At 39.9% G+C, this 27,497-nt stretch overlaps 1 protein-coding gene across 1 annotated transcript in view; it reads right to left on the reverse strand.

Annotated features, from left to right (window-relative positions):
- The window catches only part of LOC122813723 (zinc-binding protein A33-like), a 273,572-nt gene that overhangs the window by 16,275 nt on the left and 229,800 nt on the right, over nucleotides 1-27,497 (reverse strand). The window contains exon 5 of the mRNA XM_044086189.1: nucleotides 19,653-19,783. Within this exon, the coding sequence (XP_043942124.1) occupies nucleotides 19,653-19,783 (131 nt within the window). The remainder of the gene's footprint in view (nucleotides 1-19,652; nucleotides 19,784-27,497) is intronic.

Genomic DNA, 27,497 nt, shown 5'->3' on the forward strand with positions numbered 1-27,497 from the left:
ATTACTTTTACTAAAAAAAGAACAAAACTCCTTAAACAGGAAACAACAAGGAAAACAAAACCTACTAGATGTAATGGGATCCTATCTCGCCTACATTCATAACAGATGGGTCCGGAGCCGATCCGTCGGCTCTGACTCGGCCACTATACTAGAATGAAGTCTCTCATTGGCTGGGCTACCCCTTATCCCACAATGCACCACGCCTGCTTCCCCAGATCTCGTTTGCCGCTTTTCAAGACGGACGTGGTCTCGACTTGGCTGGAGCTAAGTGATTTTCTTGACCTTTTGGTCATTTTTACATAAGGTTTCTGTCAGGAATCTGTTCAACAGCTGTTTTAACAGCTTTGTGAGTGTTTGTGTTTAGTTTGGAGAAAATTTATTTTTATTGTTTCTCGCGCTTCTTGTGGACTGGGCAAGGCCCGTTTTAAGTTATTAGGTTTTTCCCTTATTAATGGTGTGACAGAGTTAGTTTTGGGCTAAGTCCGTTTAAGTTGGAGGGCTTTAGCCCACGTAGTTTCCCTTTCTCTTTATTTCACTGTTGTGGCGGGCTAAGCCCGTTTAAGTTAGAGGGTTTCAGCCCATACTTCAGTTACTGCCCTTTGTGTTATTACTACTCACCTGTGCTTTCTTGTCAAAATGTCTAAGGAGCAAAAGTCGGGTTTTAAGAAGTGTGCAAAATGTAATTATAAGATGTCTATTACAGACAGCTATGCTATCTGTGTGTACTGCCTAGGCCCTAAACATTTACAGGATTCTTGTAGTGTATGTCACGCTTTCTCCTCCAGGGTTCTCCAGGAGAGGAAAAATAAATTGGTACTCAGGGGTCTGGTTAAGCCTTCTTTTGAAGAAGCTTTGGCTTCTTCTCCAGCTTCCAAAAAGAAGAAATTGTCGGCTCCGACCAGTCTGTCGGGCCCGACATCTAAAAAGCATAGATTGTCAGCTCCGACCAGTCCGTCGGATCCGACAACTAAGAAACAAGGCTCGACTTCTTCTTCCTTGGCTCCAATGGCTTCGGAACCGATGGCTGAAGAGTCTGCCTCGGTGCTTCTCTCCTCGGCTCCATTGGTTTCGGAGCCGCAGGTTAGTGCATCGAGAGGCCATTCACCTGCCTCGGCTCCATTGATCTCAGAGCCGATGGAGGTTTTCGGATCAGACTCTTCCCCTTCGGCTCCAAAGCTTCCTTCAGCGCTGACACTGTTGCAGCCAGTTCCGGTCTCGGCTCTGACAGTGTTGGAACCTTTTCGGAGCCGATCTCCTGCCTTATCGGAGCCGAGGCAGATGTCTTCTTGGCCCCAATCTGTTTCCTCCAAATCCTCTAGGCTATCTGATTCGGATTTGGATAGGGTTATCCAGAGGCTGTTCCAGTCCCCAGTTTTTACCAAAATGATCTCGGCTCCAGCCCATGCGTCTTCAGAGCCCACTCCACATCCCATACATTTGATTCCTCCTCCAACCCCTTTGGAGCCTTTGGAGTTGGTGCAGGTGGAACGGAGTGGAATTGTCCAGTCGGAGCTGGGACCCCCTCGGAGTTCCTCTGCTCCGACTTTCATTCCTACCCTGTCCTAGGTGTCAGGGTTTGGTACCGGATCTTCCTCGGTGGGGGCCAAGGGCAACACTGTAGAGCTCGCCTCTTCGATGCCCAGTCTTCCCCTCGGAGCATCTGCTGCAGGCATTCCGGGTACCGCCGTGGTCCCTCAACAAGTGCCCTCTACAGAGTCTGGAGGTCCTGCTTTTGAGGCCATGAGGAGTGCGCTGGCCATGACCTTGCCGGTTCAGCAGGTTTCTACCCCACCATCCCAAGTTCTGGGTACTGGTGCCTCTGGAGACATTCTTTCCTACGACAGTGGGGCCCTGGGGCCTGAGGATACTCCCTTGGGGGGTTCCCTTCTTCCGGGGGGTCCTTCCGAATCTGCTTCGGATGAACCCCCAAGGAAGAAACTGTGTAAGAGGAAGCACATCGATTCCCAAAATGAATCCGTCACTTCAGATACTGACCTCGAGGATGCGGAGGGGTCCCCTAAATCGTCCTCGGATGACGTCTCTTTCTCGGATATCCTTGAGATCTTGAGACAGAGAGGCGATTGGCAGTCCAAAGCCCCTTCTGCTGAGGAGTCAGTTTTCCTCAAGGCCTTTGGGGCCCAGCCCTCCTCCTCTTGGGTGTCTCCACCCTTCGACGAATTATTGGACTTAATCTCTCGAAGGGTGTGGGAGCATCCTGACACAGCGGAACCGGTGCCTGTCAGGCCCAATAAGTTTCTTTCAGCTCCTCCCCAGAAAGAATTCCTCACTAAAGGTGTTGCAGTTGATGCTATGGTGGTGGCATCTGCCACTCAGCAGGACATGGCAGAGGCTTCAACGTCTATTCATCCTCCTAATAAGGATTCTAGGAGCATGGATAGGTACGGGAAGCATACCCTTTCTTCAGCGACCTTTACCATGCGGTCGCTGAACTATCTTTGTCATTTTACAAGGCTCCTAAGGGACCTCCTCAAGGAGTTAGGAGAGTCCCTTGCGGGTAACCTTCCTGAGGCGTTAGCACAGACTGTAGGCACCCAGATTACTACCCTGACCTCTATTGTCAACTCGTCCATGAGGCTCATCTCCTATGCAGCCGAAGGGGCGAGTAGAGCAGCGGGCACAGGAGTGGCTCTTAGGAGACAGGCCTGGTTACGCTTGTGTACATTCGCGGAGGCCTTTAAGTCTTCCTTCGCCAACGCCCCCTTTGATGGGTCTTCTTTGTTTGGACCCAAGGTGAAGGACACACTTACTCGGTGCGAGCAGGAGGGCAAGACCTTGACTGCCGTTAGGGCCCGTTTTTCCGCTCCCTCTAGACCTTATCCTAAGGCCCAGAGAGGAGGGAAAATGTGGTTCAGAAAATCCCAAAAGTTCTTCTCTACTCCACCGAGTGATTCCCCCCTCCAGAGGCAGGGGGGGGGACTCAGGAAGACGCCATCCTAGAGGTGGCAGAGGCTCCCATAACTCTGGAGACCACAAATCCTTTTGTGGTTCCTCCTATCCTCAACGTCCCTAGGATGTGGCCCGGCTGTGCTTCTCCAGAGCCAGTCGGGGGTCGTTTTGCGAAACACCCACAGGCTTGGGAATCAATAACCAAGGATCAGTGGGTGCTTCGCATTGTAACCGGAGGTTACCTCATCCCCTTTTTCAAGTCCCCTCCTCCTACAAGGAGAATCCCGGACGTGCCACCCAGTCAATGGGATCTGGCAGCCGTAGAAGTTTCAAAGCTGCTAAGAAAAGGGGTCATCCAGCCCGTTCCCGCTGACCAGATCGGATCAGGAACTTACTCAAGGTTATTTTTGGTGCCAAAAAAGACAGGGGACGTAAGGCCCATTTTGGACCTCAGCCTTTTGAATCGTTTTGTGAAGAAGTCCAAGTTCCGGATAGTCACCCAGTCCATTCTCCCGTTATTGGAGAAGGATGTCTGGATGTGCTCCATAGACCTCAAGGACGCTTACTATCACATATTGATACATCAGGAGTCCAGGAGTCATTTGTGCTTCCGCCTAGGAACCAGTCATTTCCAGTTTCGTGCACTGCCCTTTGGTCTCACCACAGCCCCCAGGGTGTTTACCAAATGTCTGGCAGTAGTGACAGCTCACTTGAGAAGTCTCGGATTCCAAGTGTTTCCTTATCTCGACGACTGGCTCCTCACTGCCACCTCCAAGCATCTACTGATTCGAGCGTTGATGGCCACAGTAACTTTGGGTCTATCACTAGGAATCTCTTTCAATTGGAAAAAATCTGTGCTGCGGCCATCTCAGCGCATCACCTTTATAGGCGCAGAGTTAGACACAAAAAGTATGCGGGCATTTTTGCCATCAGAGAGAATTCAGGTTCTACAATCTCAGGTTCAAAATTTGTTACCCAAATCTCGAGTTCCTGCCAGACAGATTCTTCAGTTATTGGGTACGATGGCTGCAACCATCCTCCTAGTACCGTTAGCCAGACTGCACATGCGAGTGCTGCAATGGCTGTTATCGGTTCAGTGGTCATACCAAGAACTTCCCTTGGATCACCTAATTCTGATTACGGACAGTTGTCGTCAAGATCTCCGTTGGTGGCTATGTCGGTCCAACCTGGACCGGGGGCATCCTTTTGCTCTTCAGCCTCCTGTTGCCACAGTGACCACGGACACCTCCCAGATAGGGTGGGGGGGTCATTATCTGGACAGGACTATCCAAGGCACTTGGCAGGATTGCGTAGCGCACCTTCACATCAATGTCCTGGAAATTAGAGCAGTGCTTCTGGTCTTACAAGCACTTCATCATGCTCTCCCCCAGGGTACTATTGCGATTCTATCCGACAACATGTCGGTAGTTTGGCACATAAACAAGCAGGGCGGAACCAGGTCCTACCCCCTTTGCAGGGAGGCCATGAGAGTATGGCACTGGGCCATAGCCTCTCGACGTTTCTTAGTAGCCATACACATTCCGGGGAAAGCCAATGTGATTGCAGACAGGCTCAGCAGGACTCTCCTGTTGCCCCATGAGTGGTCCCACAACAACAGAGTGGCTGCATTGATCTTCGCCAAATGGGGCCTCCCTTGTTGCAACTTGTTCGCCAGCCCCAACAATGCGAAGTGCAGAGAGTTCTTCACTCTGACGCCCTCTCAGGGACAGTCTCCAAGGGACGCTCTAGCCCACACTTGGCCCCCGGGTCTACTTTATGCCTTCCCTCCGATTCCCCTTCTCCCGAGGGTGATTCAGAAGGCTCTCCATGTCGGGTGCGACATGATTTTGGTCGCCCCACATTGGCCCCATCAGGTTTGGTTCCCGTTTCTTCAGAAGTATGCGGCACAGGGCCCTTGGATTCTGGACCCAGTACCGGATCTGTTATCCAATCCATTGGGACTCCCTCATCCGTCCCTCCGGTCGCTGCGACTGGCTGCTTGGTTACTCCACTTTCATCCTTAGTTAGAGATCTTTCTCTTTCTTCGGAAGTAATGCACATCTTGTCTTCTTCCCACAAGCCGTCTACCGTTAAGCTGTAGTCCAGCAAATGGAAAAGGTTTTTTTGTTGGGCACAACAGCGAGGCGTTGATCCTCTTACGGCCTCAGTTCCGCAGGTCTTGGAATTTCTGGCTTCCTTATTTCATTCTGGCTCTTCAGTCTCCACACTTAAAGTTCAACTGGCGGCTATATCTAATTTTCATGTTGCTGTAGATCCCTCTTTAATGGCTAACAGACTTTGCAAGTCCTTTCTTAGGGGAGCCTGGCTCCTTAGGCCTCCTGTGGCTCATCCCGTGCCCCCCCTTGGGACTTAAATTTGGTTCTGGCCTCCTTAACTGCCCATCCCTTTGAGCCGGTAGCCACTTGTGATATCAAATTCCTGTCATGGAAAACGGCTTTTCTAGTGGCTATTACTTCTGCTAAGCGTATTTCAGAGCTTCAGGCTCTCTGTTCTTCCCTTTCTTATTTGATCTTTCACAAAGACAGAGTTTCCCTTAGATTTAATCCATCCTTTTTGCCTAAGGTAGCATCCCCTTTGTGCATCCAGCAATCTTTGGAGCTTCCAGTTTTCTTTCCAAATTTTTCTACTAGAGCAGAATATACCTTTCACCAGTTGGATGTTTACAGGCAACTACGTTTTTACTTGGCTAGGACCACTCAGACTAGAAAATCTGACCAACTGTTTGTGTCCTTTGCGGAGAATAGGTTGGTCTTCCAGTTGCCAAAGCCACCATTGCTAAATGGATTAAGGATTGCATCTCTTTCATTTATTCCCACTCAGGCAAGGAGTTGCCTTTCCCAATCAAAGCTCATTCTACCAGAGCTATGGCCACCTCTGTAGCTTTTCATTCTAAAGTTTCAATAGATGATATTTGTGCGGCTGCTACTTGGTCTTCTCCGCACACCTTCATTTCTCATTACAAGCTTGATGTAGCTTCCCGAGGCAGAGCTTCATTTGGTTCCGCAGTTCTCAGGAGTGTGTTCCAATGAGCCACCCGGGGTTTTTAGGTGCTAGGGACGCTGTCCCATCTGTTATGAATGTAGGCGAGATAGGATCCCATTACATCTTTTAGTTATGTACTTACCATAACTTTGGATGTATGGGATCCATCTCGCCTACATTCATACATACCCACCCTCCTTCCCCCTACCTTTTGGATTTGGAGGAAATATAGATCTTGCTAACCTCTCCTATGGAAGGTCTCTAGTTGGTTACAGTTATTGGTATATGTTTTTTCTGTATCTGTATGAATGTATAAAGCGAACAAACAAGATCTGGGGAAGCAGGCATGGTGCATTGTGGGATAAGGGGTAGCCCAGCCAATGAGAGACTTCGTTCTAGTATAGTGGCTGAGTCGAGATGGATCCCATACATCCAAAGCTACGGTAAGTACATAACTAAAAGTTATTAAGTAATGATTCCTTAGTGAATGTTAGTTGTCAAATATTTCTTTAATGGCACCCTAAAAAGAGTCCAATAAATACAATTTTTTTTACTGAACAGCTATTCTTAATATCCACTAGTTCAGTAATTAAACCAGTTAAAAATAAATTAACCTATCTGGCCAGTACTTTAAGTTTAAGCAAGCAACTTATTGAATAGTAATAATTTATTCCTGGCCAGCTATTAGCATCCAAAAGAATCTGCCATTTCAACTCCTTTTGCTCTAAGTGCAACATCCAAGGTCCATCTTTATCATTATTTACAACACTGTCAATAGCCATAAACTTGAAAGTGTGCCCTTCATTTTGCTGAACATGTCTTGCTGGAGCATTATTATGGTTAATCCTCCTGATAGCATAATTATGCTCATAGATTCTGTCCCAAAATCTATGTTTGGTTTTCCCCACATAAAAGCAGGGGCATCATTCACACAAGACAATATACACTAAAGCCCTGGACTCACAATTAAATTTATCATTTATTATGTAAGTTCTATCATGAATGATAAAAGAATCACCAATGTTTATGTATTTACAGTGAGGGGAAAAAACTCATTTTCTCATAACAAGGAATTTCTTTGTTGTGGAGATCTCCTATTCTCCAAAATGTTCTTAAAGTTGAAGCTTCTTCTGCCTACTATCAGTGCTTTATCCCCCATTTTACTCTGAACAGCATTATCCTCCTTAAAAATAACCCAGTTCTTACAGAAGATGTCTCTATTTCCTTAAAATTTGTTCCAAATGTGATTATAAATGCTACCCCTTCCTTCCTAAGTTGGGAAGTAGCATTGGCCACTCCATTATTCACTACTATCCCTTCAGGTGGTCCAATAGAAACTGTTGATGTATTGTCCCATTCAACAGTTACTTTATTCTAAATAGGTTTAAAGATACCATCAGCCCTTTTATTTCTTATTTCATCTACTAGTTCATTAAGTAATTGGAGGGGATAGCCTCTTTTATGGAACATATCCACTAAGTTATTGATTTCATCAAGGAAGTCAGTGTTCAGTGTTACCATGCGCACTGCTCTCACAAGTTGGCCCTTTATTACCAATCTTTTTTGGTGATGGGGTGAGAACTACTGAAATGGAGAAATGAGTTGGAATATGTGCTTTTCCTGTGAATTTTTTTATGCATAAACTCTATATACACAATCCTTCTCCAACAGCACTTATAGGTACAATATTCTTTCAGAATTAATCTCATGCATGAAGGATAAAAACTGTAGTTTTATTAATAAATTCAATATATTTTATAAGATCAGCCTCCTGTCCATTCCAAATGATAAAAATATTGTCCAAGTAGTGCACATAAAAGTTAAACCATTGATTAAACTCACTATTAAAAAGGTAGGTGTGTTCTTAATGGGCCATGACTATGTTCACAAACAATGTTCCACAGTGGTAACACTGGACACTGACTTTAGATGAGTTGATAAAATTGCAAAAATCAGAGGCTGAAATGAAGAAAAGGCCGGTTGGGTATGAGACTGCATAAGAAGATATGTTTAAAAAAACGATAGAATCAAAGGCCAGAGCATGTAAGAAAAACATGAGAAGGAACAGACTGTATTAATTTTATGAAGGCACAAATAAGCAACTGGATTGGTATTCTACAGCAGAATCTGTTAACTGAAAGGGCACACCATGTGTATGCTTCAAACCTGGCCATGAGAAAGCCACCAAGACCTACATTAGTAAAGATACTACTAATCGAAACAGTTGATCCTGACAAAACTGTGGAAGAAGGGGAAATATTAAAAGTTGGTGACAGTAGAATGTCATGAGCCAGGTGTGAGATTCAAGCTGCTGTATCCAGCTGTTTACAGAATATTTTTCTTTTCTGAAGGATCAAAGTAATTTTTTGATGCAGAATAGGCTGAGGGGGAAATCGTTTGTCCGACAAAAATTAGCCATGCTTCTCATTCTTCTTATCATAAAGTACATGCAGAGACTTTGACATTGAAATCTCTTCCAAAGTTCCAAAGGAAAATGTTGGAAAGAAATTTCAAAGGAGATGACTATGGAATCAAATCAGGAGTACTCTGGAATTAAACCGGAGTCTGGAGTTGGGAGATGAAGATGAACAAGGAGATCATCAGCAAAATGGAAATTACTGAATAAATGTGAGATTACAAAGCATCTATTGAATTTGAGAAATACAACTGTACAAGAAAATGTGGAAATAATTGACTTTTGTTGACTTTGTTAAACTTATGTGGAATTGAAATTCATTTATCTCATTTCATGGCATTGATGTTTGGAAGGACACTAAGGGGGACAGGAAGAGGGAGAAAAAGTAACTAAGTAAAACAGTTTTTGTTTATAACAGTATTTCTATAAAACTTTCCATGATATAAATTGTATGTTTTACAGTAATCCATTTTTAATTATTGCTCTATGGTGATAAAGATACTAAAGTAAAAAGATGCCTTTTTTCTTTCTTTTAGTACTAAGAAACAAAGGCATTACAATGCAAAAAGAGAAACAAGGCTAGACAAATGCATGTTTGGGGTAACAGGCTATAATCCTGGGTTTCTAAGGTAGAGGATGGGGTGCAAAAATACACAGATTGTAATATATGTAGAGTAGATTTGTTTAATCTCATTTTTGCATAGGTGAATGCCTGGATTAGGACCCTTGGCTTAATCTAATAACAGGTTTTAAGTGGAAACAAAGAAATCAGAGTACGCTGAATGTAATCAAAAGTTTAGCAGTACATTTTCAGCATGTCTTTAAAAAGTCTGCAGCTGAGGGCTAAAAGTTTCTTTTTTTATGTTCCCATGGAAACAAGCTGCTTATGAGATAAAAACAGCCAAAACCTTGGTTTCTTCAAGTGTGAAGGTTAATATTTTCTGAAAGCATGTAAATTGTTTTACACATCGGCGATGGGAATAAAACCAACAGACACCAATTAGTGTAAGTAGAAGCACAAGCAGTAATGTGCATCATAAAAGGTTAGCTCAGCCCTATGTTTGCAGCTGTTTATTTAAGACAATTGTTCCTGTTAAGAGTGTTAAACTTCATTATTTGAAGATGTGGTAGGGTGGCCTAATGGTTAAGGTGTTTGCCTTACAAACACAAGGTGCAGGGTTTGAATCTCACAAGGGATAATTGGCTAGGCTTAAAATGGCTCGCAAGAGCAGTTAGCCTAGTATGAACCTATGTACATATTTTTGTGTGTTTGTATTAAGTTAGCAGGTAATGGGGTGCTCTGGGGGGACTTTTTTTCTTTTCTTTAGGGTTTTCATTAAAATAAACAGTCTTGTAAAATGGATATAAAAATGTTTTTAGCTTCTTTAATTTTATACATAGGTCAGACATATTTTATCAACCAGAGGAAAAATTGTGGATAGCGATTAAAGAGTTGAAGGAATTTATCTGGGTGAAGAGGGCAAGAGTCAAGTGGAATACGTTGATCTTTCCAAAAGAACAAGGTGGGTTAGAATTATTTATTATGAAGGGATGTTTTAGAGCTACATGGTTAAGGCTCTTTGTCAGAAAAATATGTATTAATGTATGTATTAGTAATTTGCTTAGTGCATTTAGAGCTTGAAAAGGGTTAACACATTTGTTCTACTTCATACTGCATAAATCTGTACAAACTGCAGATGCTTTCTGACCTTGTATTGTTAGCTAAAATCTTGCTTGTGCCTTGGAAATTTACTGAGAAGCAGATGATTCCTGCTTATGTTAGGAAAATAATGAATAGAACAATACTACTTGTATGAAGCTTAGACAAGAAGTTCAGTTTGTGCTGTGAGAAAATACACAGCTGTAGAAGCTATAGATAATTAGGACAAAGCCTGTTTGAAAATATGAACTGCAATCAGCATTTGCTTGTATCTGAGTTAGAAGAGTACTTTGAAGTGTAACACTGTACAATAGAAGCCTGTAAACGAATTAGTGCCCACCAAGGCCAGGTTGTTTTTCTCAAAGGTTTCTCACAAATCTAGTCATGTCAGCAAAAAATCTGAGTAACATCTGCTGTAGAACAATGCTAAAAGTTGTGTTTGATTACGTCAGCCATAGAAGGCCATGTCTTGTAACACAGTATAAGAATAAGCATACTTCCTGTTAGTAGTTAGACAAATCCTTGTATTTGCATGTTTTTGTCTCCTTGCAGCAGGTAATTAAACATGCCTTAACTGAACCTTACGTGTATTGGTCTTTGAAGTTTTTTCCTTTGACACTCTTATATATAACACAAGCAGGAAGCTATAATACAAAGTGAAAGGGGTGATGAAGCAGGGGTCAAATTCAAGAAATAAAGAGAGAGTGGGATTTTGTATGCAGAGCTTTAAAGAGAATAATAGTCATACAGAATATTATATTCATAAAGTAGCAGAAAGTATTCTAAGAACTAAGCTAACACCAGAATGGAGAAAGGGTATTCTTCTGAAAGGGATGACTACAGTTAGAGGTACAGAGAAAAGGTAAGGGGGGGCCTGAAATTTACTGGAAGAAACTGGCAAAATAACCAAGATATTGGAAACAAATAATTAGAGAGGGAAAGGTAATAGAATGGGAAGAGGCCAAGAAGACATTTGGATTGCAGGTTAGACACTGCCTTTCCTACCAGGGATTGTTATCAGAGTATATGCAAAGAGTAAGGGATTGGAGAATCCTAAGTGAAAGACCTGTACTGATAGAATTTGTAAATGAATGTAGAACAGAAGCTGCTGTTAAAAAGAGATAATTAGTAGGGCACATACAATTTTGCATGATAAGTACCAGAATCAATAGAGGAGATTAGAAAAGATTGGGAAGAGAGATTAAATAAGCAATTCACAAAGAAACAACAGGAGGACATATGTATGGCTCCCAAATATGCAACACAGTTTAAAAGAGTTAGGATTTTTCTTGGAAGTGTTTGCAAATGTATTTTTATAATCCAAGCAGACTCCAAAGAATGTTTCCTTAGGTAGATGGCAAATGTTGGAGGTGTGATGGGGAAGAAAGATATAGCTGGGACCATATGCTTTGGAAGATAATGAGTTGGCAGACTTTAAAAATTCCATACAAAGTACTCTGTCAGAAATACTGGGAGTGCAAATGATTATAACTAAGACAATAATTTTTTTTAGCTGGGATACAGGATCTCAATTGCCTAGACATAGCAATGCCTTGTTAATTTTATTTTTGGTAGCTTCCAAAAAAATAATTACTAGAATATGGCACAGTGGTGCAGCAGTAGCGTTGTCGCCTCACAGCAAGAGGTTCTCTGGTTCGATTCTCATTTAGGGTTCCTGCTGTGTGGAATCTGTATGTCCTCCCTGCATTTGTGTGGGTTTCTCTGGGTGCTCCGGTTTCCTCCCACATTACAAAGATATGCATGTGGAGCGTTTCTCCCCGTGCCACTGCTAAAAATTGGCTTTGTTCCAAGTCGGAGTTTCCCGGTTAACAAATGTTAAATAAATAAATAAATAAATAAAACTTGAATTCTAAACCATCAGTATTTGAAGTAGTGAATACTGTAATGATAAAAAAACTGGAAGTGAAATCTTTAGAAAGGGGTAGGAGCAAATTGTATATGTTTTGGAGGAGGAAAAAGGTTTAAGAAAAGGCAAGAATTGAACAATTTATGTAATGCTGGACTGATTATACTGTACAGAAGAACATATGTTACGTATAATACTTGTAAAGGTGAACTTGTTAATATGGTTTCTATACTTATATATAAATGCAAATTTGCCTATGTCACAAGTGATAATTCAATAAAGGTGTTTTTTTAAGATCTTCAGTGAAAATGGGCTTTTCTCAGATAAATAATAGCAGTTTACAAATAAATACAATTCTGTATGTAAGGTACAAAAGACAAAGGGTATGCAACAATGTACTGATATGATCACGGACACAAAGAGGAAGCACAATCAGCAACTGACCAGTGGCACTGCGTCCTCATATTGGTGAGTGAAGGCGTGATGTATTAAACTAGCAAGAAAATGATGGCTAGCTATCGGTGAAAATGATGACTAACTTAGATGGAAGACAAACAGAAACAAGCAGATAGGCAGGCAGAAAAGGGAAAGAAGTGCACAGTGTCAAATAAAATTACATTTAGCTAACAGTGAAAGGGATTTATTTTATTTATTTATTTATTTGTAGTTGGTTTACCAGGATAGTCCATTGGGCCAAAATGAACCCGTTTTTAATGGAGTCCTGGGGAGAAAAGCTCCAGACATATAGATTACAGTAGGTATTAGACATACTTAAACATTGTTAAAGTCACAGTAGGCAAATAAAAATGCAATAAACAACAATTACAATTAATGTAAGTATTAAAAAAAAATGATGGCAGATTATAAGGGATTATACATGAATTCAAAATTCTACTAAAGTTATTTCATAAAGAGAGTTCAACATATGAGAGTGTAGAGTATTCTTACATATTCAGTAGTAATAAACAGGGAAGTGGGAATTATGGATAATGAGAGAAAGAAATCAAGGGTGTAAGCAGGAGTAAGAGGAAATGGGGATGTTCAGTGTAGTTAAGTAGGGTGGGAGCAAGAGCATTCCCACTGGGAAAGTAGATGTGAATGAAGAGATTTTTTGAACATAAAATGGTTAGAGGTAGTACGGATAGATGAAGGTAGAGAGTTCCAGAGGCGAGCTAACCCATGTGAGAGAAGATATTTGCCAGGTGGACGGGTTGGTTTGTACACTTCTAATAGATTTTGGTTGTTGGACCTTAATATTCTATCAGGTATGTGCATTTTAAACACAGAAGAGAGGGAGGGACAGAGGGAGGGGTTGAAAATAAGTTTATGAGCAAGGGATAGTTGTGTACAGGAGAGCTGATGGGGTAGTTCTAGCCATTTTAGTTGTTGGAGAGAGGAGCAGTGGTGGGTGTAAGACTTTTGGTTGGTAGCAAACTTGACTATTTTATTGTAGCAGGAGGAAAGTTGTTTTTTCAGGGAGATTTGTAGATTAGTTAGTAGTGGAGCTTCATATAGAAGGGAGGGAATAAGAAAGGAAGTAGAGAGAGTGATTTTAGTGGCAGTTGTAAGGTAGTTTTTTTTGTCGATAAAGCATCCCTAGTTTTTGATGGGTTTTTTTAATATTTAGTTGTAGATGGGAGTTGAATTTTAGTTGGTTATCAATTTGGACTCCAAGTAATTTGGTCTCTGTCACTAGTTCCAGAGGAGTGTATTTCTCACTAGTAATAGAGAATGAGTTTGTATTGAGAGAGTTGAGCTTAGAAGGGGTGAATATCATGAATTTGGTTTCAATGGGGTTGATTGCTAGGTGATTTGTTTTCATCCATAGTTCAATGGTAGAAAAAGCATCCTGAGTTAGTTTTATGAGAGTAGGGATAGTTGAGGCCGTGCAGATAATGGTCGAATCATCTGCATATTGGATGATATTGGAGAGAGGGATAGCTTTGTGGAAATCATTTATAAATATATTGAAAAGGAGGGGACCTAATATGGAGCCTTGGGGGACACCAGTCGGGGTGTTAAGAAATGAGGAGGTTGCCTTTTTCCATTTGACTGCTTGATGTCTATTAGATAGGTAGCTAGAGAACCAGTTCAAAGTAGAGGAGGACAGGTTAAGTTTGGAGAGTTTGGTTAGAAGCAGACTATGTGATATAGTATCAAAGGCTTTAGAGAGGTCAAGTAGAAGGGTAGAGACAATTTGGCCAGAGTCTCGGGCGCTATTTACAGTTTCTAGAAAGGAGAGGAGGGCTGTCATAGTGCTGTGATTTGGTCTGAATCCATGTTGTGTAGGAGAAAGTAGGTTGTCATCTATGAGATATGGTAGGAGTTGAAGTTGGATGCACCTTACCAACAGTTTAGAGATGGGAGATAGGATAGCAATGGGGCGGAAGTTGGAAACATTGTTGTTATTGCCACCTTTATGTAAATGTATGATGAAGGCCTTTTTCCAGATTTGGGGAACCATATCTTCTTGAATTGAGTGGTTGATTAGTATGCTAATGGGGTAGGCAATTGCTTCAGCCGCTAAGCTAAGAAAGTAAGGAGGTATGTCATCAGGAGCATTGGTGCATGGTTTTAGTTTCTGAAGGAGTTTTTGTATGGTAGATGTGGGTATAAGTTTTAATGAGAATAGAGGGAAGTGTGGAGAGGGGGTGTTAGGGGTCGAAGATGAAGTGGAGGGAGAGAGAGTAGGAGAGCAGGTGTATATTGTAGGGGGTGGGGAAGATGTGGATGGAGTGAGAGTAGGAGAGGAGGAGGATGGTAAGGAGTTAGTAGATATGAGTGTGGCATTGGTTATAGTGTTGTGCTGAGTGTGGTTGGGGTAAGATGGAGGTGAGTTGGAGTGTGTATTGTAGGAGAAAGAAGAGGTAATTTAGAAATAGATTCAATGAAAAAAGAATTGAATTGAGTAGCTAAGTCTATATCAGTGGCACTAGGGTAGGGTGTTGGGGTGACTGTTTTACTGGGATGAAGTAGAGTGGAGATGCCTTTCCAGAATTTTTGAGGATTTGTTTTGTTGTTGTTTTGAAGTGTGAAGAAGTAATTTTGTCGATCAGAGATGATAAGTTTTTTTACCCTGTTTCTAAGAGTTTTATATTCAATGTGGATGAGGGGGGGTCTTATTTTTCTGGTATTTAGCCCAGAGTTTGTCTCTTTTCCACATAGTAGCTAGTGTATTTTTGGTGAGCCATGGAGCGTTTTAGTTTTTACTCTTTTAGTTCTTAGAGGAGCATGGACATCTAGTAGTTTTAGGAATGTGGTGTTGAAGTGGGCGACAGCATCATCTAAGGGTAATGTTTTTAGACAATTCCAGTTTATAGTTTTTAGGGAGTTAGTGAAGGTAGATGGATTAAAGTCTTTATGATTACGTGTTGTAATATAGTTATGGGTATGATGTTGGGTTAAGGGGAGTCGGTGAGTGAAGATAGGTATATGGTCACCAAGGGGATCGGGAAGGGTTCCACTGTCTGAGAAATAGTGGGGATGAGATACTAAGATCCAGTCTAGGATACTGCTGGTGGAGAGATTTTTTGATGGGTGTGTAATAGAGTTGATTAGTTGTGAGAAGTTATGTAAATTGATGTTAAGTGGGTTTGTGGGTGACTGAATGGAGAGCCAGTTAATATTCATGTCACCTAAGATTATAGTTTCATTGCTAATGTTGTTGGTAAGCCAAGAGAGTATGTCTTCAAGTGTGGATACATTATCTCCTGGTGGGATGTAGAGTGAGACTATGCATATGTGTTTGTTTGTTAACGTGGAGTAGTGTTATGAGTAGTTCTGCGTTATTACATTGAGGTGTGGGTTTGTTGTAGGGGGTAACTTATAGGGAGGTTGAGTAGAGGAGAGCTACTCCTCCACCTTTTTTATGAGACCTGTCTCTTCTGATGATCGAATAGTTAGGTGGGAGTATTTCTGAGTCTTTTATATGGGGTTTTAACCATGTTTCTGAGATGGATAAGATGTCTGGTTTATGATGTGTTAGCCAAGCATGGAGGTTTGGGATTTTGTTAACTATACTTTGAGAATTTAAGGCAGTGAGTATTAAGGACTTGATCTTAATTGTTGAGGAGGGGGGGCTGGGTTAGGATGGATATCTCCTGATAATAAATTGCTGATGGGAGTTAGGGTTAGGTTGGAGAAGTAGTAAGACAGTTTAGAGAATAGGTTTTGATGTATTGTGCTTTTGAAGGATTTAGAAACTGTTATGTGTGGAGGGTGTTTCTGAGTGGTTATAACTTTAAATGGAAAAAGTAGAAGGTTGTCTAAAGGGCACAGATGGGGGGAAATTGAGATGTTAGAGTGAGGTAGTAAGGAGCTAAGATGGTTGGTTACATGGTAGGATTGGGAGTGATAAGAATAGCTAGGATGTGTAAGGTGGTAGAGGTAGGTTAAGGTAAAAAGTAGAGTTAGTGAGAAGGTGTATAATGGGGGTTGTTGAGCCATGTTGGAGTGAAGGTAAGTGTAGTTGTAAAGTAGTTGGTGAGATTATATGTGGAGGTGATAAAAGTACAGGAGAAATGTGGTAGTTGTGAAGGCTTGTAGGGGCAATGTGTTGTGGGAGTGGGAGTAGGGGTGAAAGAAGTTATAAGTGGCTAGTTGGTGTCTATCAGAGGTGAATGAGTTGGAGTAAGTGGGATGAGAAATGGGTCTTTCCAGAGATGTGGAGGGTGATTGGGTTACGATCTGAGGGGGTGTGGATAATGTATGGATAAAGCTAGGGTTGATGGGGGTGGGTGGAATTTGGGGGCAGGGTAGGGGAGTGGAGTGAGCCCGCAGGGCGAACGGAGTGGGAAGAACCAAAGTAGTCAGAAGAGGATCGGAAACCTATCAGTGAAGTGTTAATTACAGAAGGTAAGTAGAGGGGACTTGGAATTAGTGGGTTGGAATGGGCTGGAATGTGAAAATAGTGAGGGAGAAAAGGAAAGTAGTAGTAGTATAATGTGTTAGAATGTAACAGAGAGTGAAAAAGAAAAAGTAAGGGTTTACAGAGAAAGCTGGAGTAAGTGAGTAGCAGTAGGTATTAGTGGGGGGAGGATGCCATCTAGTGGACAAATGCAAAATTGCCTTTGGTACACCAGGGCGAACCCAGGTCTGGGTTAGACTGAAGGGAGAAGGGAGCAAGTCTGTGAAACTCACAGAGGTGTAAGAATAGGATAGAAGACAAAGGGAAGTTTGGCTGCTGGCTTTCCTGGCAGAGAGCAGACAGAACACCTATCAGGGCATACAGACTAAATTAATGCAAGGTCAGGCAGCAGTATCACATACTTTCTTTAATTCTGGGAGAAGCTTCATGGAGGCAGCAGGGTTTGCTGAAGTTGCTAGAGCAATTGGCTGGGAGTGTAGATTATTACTTTAGGTGTAGATGTCCACCAGGCCATACACACAAGGGGTTAGCCAGGAAGAAAAAGTTTCTTTAATTCTGGGAGAAGCTTCGTGGAAGCAGCAGGGTTTGCTGAAGTTGCTAGAGCAATTGGCTGGGAGTGTAGATTATTACTTTAGGTGTAGGTGTCCACCAGGCCATACACACAAGGGGTTAGCCAGGAAGAAAAAGTTTCTTTAATTCTGGGCGAAGCTTCGTGGAGGCAGCAGGGTTTGCTGAAGTTGCTAGAACAATTGGCTGGGAGTGTAGATTATTACTTTAGGTGTAGGTGTCCACCAGGCCATACACACAATATACAGTTTTACCCATTTTCTTTCATATATTACAGTTCACCAAAATTCGATGACAGAATCAAATGGTAAGAATGCAGGGAAAGGATGGATGTCTGTGCAGTGTCAAAGAAAATTATGTTTAAATAATGATGAAAAGGATGATTAGTTTAAATCAAAGAAGGGAGTGTGTCAAAAATGGTGTTTAATTAACAAAAAGATAAACAGCTTAGAGGTCAGACAAGTAGAAACACGTGGATAAGAAGGGAGGAAGAGTAATGACATGCGCAGTGTCAACAATTTAAGAATATTCAGTACTGTCATCAGTGGAGACTAAAGCAGCAAATTATAATTTTTAGGATCTCTTTATTTCTATGTTAAATATTACACTGAACATAATGTTGAGGAATCTTTTTAATAGTTATACTTTTATTAACTGGGTAGGACTGACAAGATAAAAGAGCATTTTCTCCTGGGGTGGCCAGGAAGCACCAATCTGATAAAGGGATTGCTCAGTAATACAGATTGCACAATGTGAATGAAGTGAATACAGCAAAACAACTACTATTAAAAGTATACTTTTCATTAATTTTTTGATACCTGTTATAATGTACACAACAGACTTTCTCCAGGGGAGGTCAGGAACAGCCAGTCTAAAGTGCTACCATTCTTCCTAGAAGATACATGAAAATGTACTAGCTATATTAGCATGGTATCTCTTTAAAATGTGTGTATAATTGTTAAAGACAAAAATAGACTAAGCTGTGTTGTTTTGAATTTTGGTGAACTGTGATATATGAAAGAAAATGGGTAAAACTGTATATAATTACATTTGCCACCAAGAAAATGTACTACAGTTTAGGAGTGAATATAGGCCTTGATTCCTGACTGCACAAGTATAACTAACACTAAAAAGTCTAATACTTCTTGGAGATGTGAGGTGGGTCAAAGGGGATTGCTTCATTTGGACTATATATTATTAAAATTCAAGCCTTCTCTCTTAGACATGTAACTGTGAAAAAGCATTCTTCAGATTTTGAAAAGTGACAGGCACAGGAAATCTTGTTTGGAGAATAATAAACAAAGGGAATGTCTGTTAATTACAGACAGTTAAAAGCTGTCTAAGTGACAGGAGTTTCTGTTTTGGTTGTTATAGGATGCACTTGGAGACAGAGCTTAAGCTAGATTGCCAGAAAAGACTTATTTTTTATGGGCCCCTCAAACCTCATCCTATTGGCCCAGCTTCAAGTGCTCAATGTTCATGCCAGATCTACCAGCCATACTCCTATCCCCCAGGACTATTCCAATATTGATAGGGTTGGCTGTGAATCCTAAGGGCATTTTGGGACCTTGGCTGTCTGTGTTTCCATCCAGAAGGGTTTCTATTTTTATATGCTCTACCCACTTCCCTTTATCTGCCCCCACACTAGTTGATTACTTCAAAGGGTAACTCCTAACTGGTGTCAGTGTACCTTAAAGCTTCAAAAGGAAGATGTTACTTCTTGGTAGTCACCATTTACTCACCATTATGAATAAAGATATTCTACCAGACTGTGTGTGTGCGTTATGTGTAAGATAATAATTTCAATTACTATGTGTAAAGTTGGACTGAAAGACAATGTGCTCAATCTGAATTGGATGAGATTCTGTGGAAGCCAGTGATTATAACACTGATCTGTAGCTGTGCTGTGTGGAGTTATTTAGGTTAAGCAGGTATTGATTATTAAATAAGATTTTAGTGCACATTTGCCATATACCATCAAGGCCAGTTTCTCTTTGCAATCTAATTAGTACCAGTGATGAGATTCAAACCCCATATTGTTGGCTCCATCACATTAAATATTGATGAAAATGGTAGGGGAGTTAAAAGTCCATAGTACCTACCACTCCCATATAAATTGTGTGCATCAAGTGTGATTGTGTGTCTGTTACACCTGCTTTACCCTAATCAGAAAGCTAGAGCAGGAAAGAAGTGCCCAGGGTTAACAATCTAAGAGGATTCCCTACTGCCATCAGTGGAGACAAACGCTGTATGGGCTGCCAACCTATGAAGCTAGCTAATAAGAACATAGAAAAATACCAGTGATAGAATATTCATAGTTTAACATGTGTGATTAGTTTTGCAGATAACAAAATATGTTCCTTACCAGGGTTAACAACAGACTTCATCTCTTTCCATGCCATGTACTGCAGTGGTCCTCCATACACCCAATGGTTTATTTCGCCAGTGATCACCTTCTTTTCCAGTTCTAGTTCCTTAAACCAGATGTCACTGAGTCTAGACAGACAGACAGAAGAAAATTAGTGTCAGACATCTGGCATTATAAGAAGAAACAACACAAACAGAAGTATATGAATACATCTACATATATAACAGGAAATGGAATACTGACAGAAACTGTTTTTTATCTGTATGCTGGAAATGGCTAGTCAAGTGATTTGGTCAGTGTCATGTAATATATGCATTTTAGAAATCAAACACAGACATGCCGGATGCTTTACATTAATTTGTAACAAGCTACTCTAGGTTGTTACACACAAAGGGTGGCATAGCTAAGACTTAAAGCAGCCATAGTGGGTAAACTGGGCGGTACCACAGGATTACTATCAATTGATTTTGCAGAACAAAGTAGCATCTGCAAATGCACATTAATGCTTCAGCCAGACAACAGGATAATACTTTCATTAATGCCAATAATGCAGGCTTGCGAGCAGCATGATCTTCAGGTATCAGTTTGGAAAGCATGTGATGTTCTTCAGCAGGGAAGAACAGCATTTATAGCGATACTCTGCTATCAGCTACAGGTCCAGATATTGCATTGCATGCACAAACGCATAGCATGCTGATACCGGGCTTGTGTTAGGAATGTAGAGGAGAATTAATAATTTCATTTCTTTCTCATTTCTGCTAAATTTCACTGTAATGTGAATGCAAATGAAAGTTTTTTTACATCTTTGCATAGAAGCTTGTTCTCTTCTGCATGGATTGAGTTGTAAATGGAAAAGATCTGCTTTGGATCAGCTTTCTTCACTGACAAACACATAAGTGAAATGAATATCAAACTAGCATTTTATTATGCAAATGTGCTAAACTTTGAAGTAATTTGTCTATTAACCCTGAATACATAAAGAAAAAGAAGAAAAAAAAAAAAAAACAAGAACAAATGCGGGTAGAAAAATTCTCTTTTATTATAAATCATCAAGAAATAATCCTGGGGTGGAGGGGACCCTGAAGAAACAGGCTTGTGCACAGTTTAAATTAAGTAATCCAGTTAAGACCTGGAAAATAAATGGCTATAAGGTATGTATTGTTAATAAAGGTTGGAGGGAGAATATCTCATCATAATCCAGTCTTGTGGGGTCTTGTCTCTTCACAATCACTTCATGCTATGCAGCAATGAAATGCTCCATCAAATGGCACTGCTAAGCATTGGTTCAGTACAAAAAGTAGCCAGGAGATGGTGACAGTGGATCACGTGGCTGCCATCTTGTTTATCAGTGAATCCTTTTTATTTGCATCTTCTGAGGAAATACTGGAGGAACAGTGCATAGTCAAAAGTGTGACTGACTCAAGAGTGGAGCAGAACCCATTGAATTCAATTCTTCAAAGTGCACTTTCATTAAAAACTAGTGAGAAACACAAGTAATAGCTGAGCTTCAAGTTGGAATTAGAACTTTTCAATACCTCATGTGGGTGTGGTATGCATCCCCCCCCCCCGGGTAACTAACAGCTTGAAGAAATAAATAGCTAGCTTGACTTGTAACAGTGTAGTTTACACCATTATTTTGAAGCCAGCTCCTCTACAACACAGAGGGATAAATCCATGGCAGCAATCTAGAAACCCTGGGATTTATTAGTAAACCAGGTACTAGAGGGTTTGACTAAGCTCAACCTTCCAGCAAGGAAACATGGCAGTTTGGTTCACTTCAAGACTGACACTTCAGCAGAGGCTGTGTTTCCTAAAGGTGCAACACAAAGGGGTGGAAACGTGGACCAAACATGCAATGAGTTCATACTGCAGCAGGCATATGATGTGTGGAGGCTTGGTGAGATCACACTGCAGAAGACATCTGGCATATGTGGAGGCTAGAATGCATAAAGAAGTCTGTATTGTGGTGCTTTCACTTACTCAGAATACTGCAGGGGAGAAAGATATAAAGCATAGAAACCCATGAAGGTTGCCTGGATGATGGCCTCCCACCCTTGGAAAAGATCACAGAAGAGCTGATAAGCAGCAGGTAAAAGAAAAAAAAAATACCCAATTTGCAAAACTACCGTTTTACTACCAACTAAAGTTGTGAGGTTGACTGCTTGTGCTTCAGCAAAAGTTGTTTTATATAGATCAAGGGACCGGGTCTATATTATGTGATAGAAGAATTTCTTCTTCGAACACGTAATAATCAATACATATAGAGCGAATGCTGTAAACTGCGAATGGCCACATCCTCAAATTTTTTCCTCGGGAAAAATTTCAGTTGGCCATTATCAGGAATCACTCTTTTCTTCAATGTAGAGTGATCTCGGAGTTGGCATATTTAGTCAGGGGGGTGTGGGGGTGAAGCCCCCACTTGATTAGTGTTTTAAAGTTTGTTTTTTATTTTACAGCCACGTGAATTTTTTCCCCCGAGGAAAAAATTTGAGGATGTGGCCATTTGCAGTTTACAGCATTCACTGTATATGTGATGATTATTATGTGTTCGAAGAAGAGATTCTTCGAGCACATAATATAGACCTTAAGGGACCTGATACCCACCAAGTATTTTAATGATTAATTAATTAATTAATTAATTAATTAATTAATTAATTAATTAAATGATTGATTATAATTATTTTTGAGCTAGTTCACGGACCCTTTCCAGTCACATCCAAGGCCAATCAGCAAAGACATAACAGAGAAAAAAAGTTGCAGAATATAAACAGAGTGGAATATCAACATGCAAAAGGTAAACTGAAAAAAATTAAAAAAGTAGCAAGTGAAATACATTATGCAGTTTTCACAATGAAATATATACAAGGAAGTAAAAAAATAAAAAAGCAACAAGCAAAACATACAGTGCCATTTGCAAGCTGAAATATATACAAGGAAGTAAAAAGTACAGTTGTGTAAGCGAAGTTAACATAAAAGTTGTTTGAATATATTACTGTTGCAGAATCCTAAGGTGTATGAATTATATCTTGCCAAGATTATGACAGTCTGCTAGTATTTAAAGCATTAGGGCACCTTACACATGCCCCCATTCAGATTATGGATGCTTCGTAATGACAAACTGCACATGGTTAAGACCATATGATCGATGTTCCAAAACGTCAAATTGTTTGTACTGAGATTGTGGTATGGTGGGGAATCATGTAATTTGCCCTTTTCCTCACTGTAGTGTGACCCCAAAGCTGGTATATATATATAATTAGCAAGGGTAGGTGGGTGTAAAAGTGTTTGTCCCTCACCAGAAACACAGTTTTCAGTAATTTTTGCATTTTTCGATGTTTTTCAATTATATGGTCTTGGCCATATGCAGTCTGATGTTCCATAATGTTGATATTGTAAAGCAGATTCACCCTAACTGCTGAAGGGTTTCTATGATCCTTTCAGATTTATATAAATAATGATAAGGTTTAAAGTCAATTTAAATTATAAGTTTTGGAATTTTATTCTATCAGAAGATGAAAAATACACCCCAAAGGAAAACAGAGCTCATATTCCGCAATCCATTAAGGGTACCTCTCTTGTACAGTATTGGTGAATATTTCCTGGAAATGTCTACACACACACCTTTTATTACTCCTGATAAACTATCTAAAATAAATAAAAGTACTAAAAACGTGAGCTGAAAGTATAAACAAGGAATTAAAGTGGATTGGTGTCACGTAATTTATGACTGTCCTACTTCAAAGGAATTTGAAGAGAAAATCAATTAATTTTCCTAAAGCTTTATGATAGATAAGTTGATCCTGGATAGGATTTTGGTCGTGCATAATTGTTATAATACCCACATCCTGCCCCAAACTCCTTCCACTACTACACAACCTTTTGCCTTGAAAATCTTCCCCTACTTTAAATATAAAAAAATGCATCACATTCTCAAACCATACTCACTATCCACTGATAATATCCCACCTGAATTTCTCAGGATAATGTTATGGAAAGCTCTTATGTCTCATGTTTATTCTTCACAAAATGCATATTAGTGTGTGGTTTCTTTGCAAATTAATCAATTAAAATGTTTATAATATGTTTCTGCCAAAGGAAAAGTGAAAAACAGATGCATAATTATGCAAGAAATATTTTTATAGCAGTAGTAGCAATTGCATTCTCTCTATTATTACTCTATAGTGTACTAACAGACAACTGAAGGCAAAGTAAGTACTGAATGAGTTCAGGGTTGTTATGCCATGCTATACTATTCTTAAAGAGTCTAGTTTCGGAAAACTAACAAAATGTGCCAGGCATCTCTGGAAACCAGACAATCAACAGTATGCTCTGCCCTTCTCAGGCTGGGGATGAATCTTTGTAAGGATGTCTATGAGACAGTGTGTACTGAAACTGAATGTTACAAAGGTAAAAGATAAATTCTTAGACCAAGTGGTCTATGTTTTACAAAGGCATATTTGTCAAGTGTTCATGTGAAGCTCTAAGCAAGGATCACAAGGACAAAAATATTTAAAAAAATGTATTATCTGTTAATAGCGATGTAATGTCAGAGTTCTGTAATCATGAAATTGATAAGAAAAGATATAAACATCGAAAGTTTTCATTGTTCTTGCAGACTGATCTGAAAATTTAAGTAGGCAGTCTCCCAGCACTGCTTATCGAGTAAACAAGTAGTTTGCACATTCTGAAGCATTATTCTTGCCTCAAGACTAAATGATAAAACTCTTTTATTTATTTGTGAACGTTAACAATAACAGTCAGTGCCAAAGCATACCCAGGATAAGTCCTTATAAATAGATCAATAAAAGAATCCTATGTTCCTTCACTCAGGAAAAAAAAATCATACACAACCCCACTACATTAAGGTGGGACCACAACAAAAATTAGACCCATCACCATCTTATGCCCCCTCTGAAAATGACTGGAAAAAAAGTATCCACAAGTAACTTCTTCAATCTCCCCTTCCAAAACAACTCTAGGCACCTAAACATAGCTTCTGCCCAGCACACAATACTACCACTACCTTTGTATCTTTTTTAGACACCATCAACAAAGCTAGGGATAGTGGTAAATTTGCATCCTCTTTATTCATAGCCCTGCCTAAGGTTTCTGACAGTGGTATCACACACCAAACTCCTACACAAATGTCTTCCCCTGGCCTTTCACATTCCACTTTCAACTAGTTCAGAAGATGCCTATCTGGCACACAACAGTTGCTTAAATGGCCCTGCAACCTGTCCCTTTTCCTGTCATTCACCATAGGTATACCTCAAGGCTTTATTCTCAGTCTCCTGCTATATAATATATTCACCAACAATCTCTATACTTCTTCCCAACAAAGCCTCTCTCATACAATCTGCAAACAACTCTACTCTAATTTGCACCTCTGATAGCCAAAACTATCTTCAACAAATAGCACAGGAATCGTTTAACTCCACTGAAAGATGACTCTAACATGTTCAATTGCTGTTCAGTTCTAAAAAACTAAGCTACTCCTGTTTTTTTTTTCCAAACTCGCATAGCTGTGAAAATGTAACTTCAAAATCATCTCCTTAAACACTGACATTGAAGTAGTATTGCATACTAAATTTCTTGTCATGATCATATGTGACAGCCCAAAAAAATGGCACCAAAAGTTGGGAAATCTCTACAGAACAAAACACTACCTTATAACTAATACTAAAGTAACCCTAGTTAACAGCTACCTACTACCATTACGTCTATGTGGAGCACCCTTTCCTATAAACTTCCAAGCTTCTCTAAAAACTAAACTTGAGCAATGCTATAACATGATTGCATGCTTTGCTATAAACAAGCTGGTTGGAACTACCTAATTATCTTACATACGCCTAATTAATCACATCAGAAAAAAATAAATGATTGCTCAGCTTGCTCAGCTCTTAATAGAATTCTTCAAAATTACACCCCGCAATGTCCCTTAAGATCAAATGATATAAAACTCTATCACACACAAACCAAAAAAAATCTACATGACACTCCCTATATTCTAACATAGTAGCAAAAACCTGGAACTCATTCCCCATAACTATCAAGTCAACCTCCACATCTTCACAGCTTCTTTAAAACCATTCTTAACTAATTCCTGCCTCTGCTCATGCTCCACATCAAGCTAGTCCCACCCTATAACACATTTTTCTATTTCACGCTAACGTCATCTCCTAATCACAGTTTTATCTTTACCCTAATTTCTTGCAACCATCTACTTCCTTCACTTCCTCCAGCTATAAATCTTTTTTGATGTTCTGACCTATCCCTCGCCCCTACCTTGCTACCATTCATGTACTGCTACAGAAAATCTCACTTGCTTGCTATGCTGCTGAAGTACATATCCTTCGAATAATCATTTGGAATTTGTAAACATCACTTTCCCTAGTACCTTTAAATACATGTTCTCTTCCTTTGTATACAAATATTCCATACATTACTAACACATTTTCACTCACACTTTTGGCACTCGCAATTCTTTTTCTCAAGTAACCACTCTCTGTCTAACTCTTTTGAATTCATGTATTCCCCCTACTTATCTCACATTTGTTTCCAACGTTCTCTCTTCACCTTTTGTAATTTAAGCAAATTAAACTTAGTAAACTTGTCTAGTCAGATGACTATTTCTTAGGTTACTCTCTATTATATTGCATTACACTTGTATAAATTACGACCTTTACAAATCATTTTATATTGTACTCATAGAAATGACAATCCTTCTCAAATGCTTATATTTGCTTTATTCTACCATTTTTCTTTCATGTAAATAGTTGGAGCTTCTTTCCCTGAGCCTCCAATGACATTAGGTATCGCCCAGTTGGGCTATCCTGGTAAATAAAAAATAAATAAATAAATAAAATCTTACTACAAAAACAAAGAGATCTATTATTTATTACAGACTATCTTGGCAACAGCCAAGAAAATTATCATCAGAAAATGTGTGAATAACTCTTCCAGAATTCAAGAGGTTATAGACAAAGAAAATGTCATCAAAAGAAACAGATTACCATCAGATTCTGCTCCTCTTAATTAATGGGCTAAAGTGATGACTTGACAGAACTGTGGAACCAAGAATCCTTGCATATGGGTGTTGAGTCATAATATTTATGTTAGTTTATAATTCTTCATTAATATATATTTTTTATATATCCCCTGTTCTTGTGTTCTCTTTTCAAGGATTACTGGTTTTAGTTTTAACATGTTTGGTATATACTGTATATAGTTTATATCTGAAAATGTATTTTTTCTAATTTCTGTTCTCTTTCTATAATTAGCTGATTTAAATATCTGACCTGGAGACTCACTAAATGACCTAGAGCGAACAGTGATGCTTGCAGTAAACAGAGTCTGCATCCATGATGCAGTATTTTGTGATTCAGAGACATTTCTTTTATCCAAGCCTTGGAGAGGTGTGGAACTGTAAATAACTAGCTTTTCAAAAAAAAAAAAAAAAGGAAAGAGAATTAATTTATTTTAATTATTTCAATTCTGCTTATATTATTTGTCTTGCACGTAAAGTGATCTGTGTGGTAATACTACTTTATATTTTTCTGTTCCATCCATTTGCATTTTTTAGTTTGTTCTGGGACCTTATTCTTGTATTTCATTAAGCAGCTGTGGGAAGATTGTGTTTCAGCATTATTCTGCACTACTATTTCACAAGTACAATTACTTGTAAACTCTATAATTTTCTACTTTAAATCCTGCTGGGCCATAGTGTTGTAGCTTAATTCACAGCTGTGGCAAAATTGTGTACTACTGACAGATTTTGAGCCTTAGTCATTTCTTACTGCATTTTCCCATAAACAGTGTCACTGGTAAATGTCTGCATACTCT

The sequence above is a fragment of the Protopterus annectens genome, chromosome 10.part0, assembly GCF_019279795.1.
Source record: "Protopterus annectens isolate FY-2018-M chromosome 10.part0, PAN1.0, whole genome shotgun sequence".
In the NCBI taxonomy this organism is placed as follows: domain Eukaryota; kingdom Metazoa; phylum Chordata; order Ceratodontiformes; family Protopteridae; genus Protopterus; species Protopterus annectens.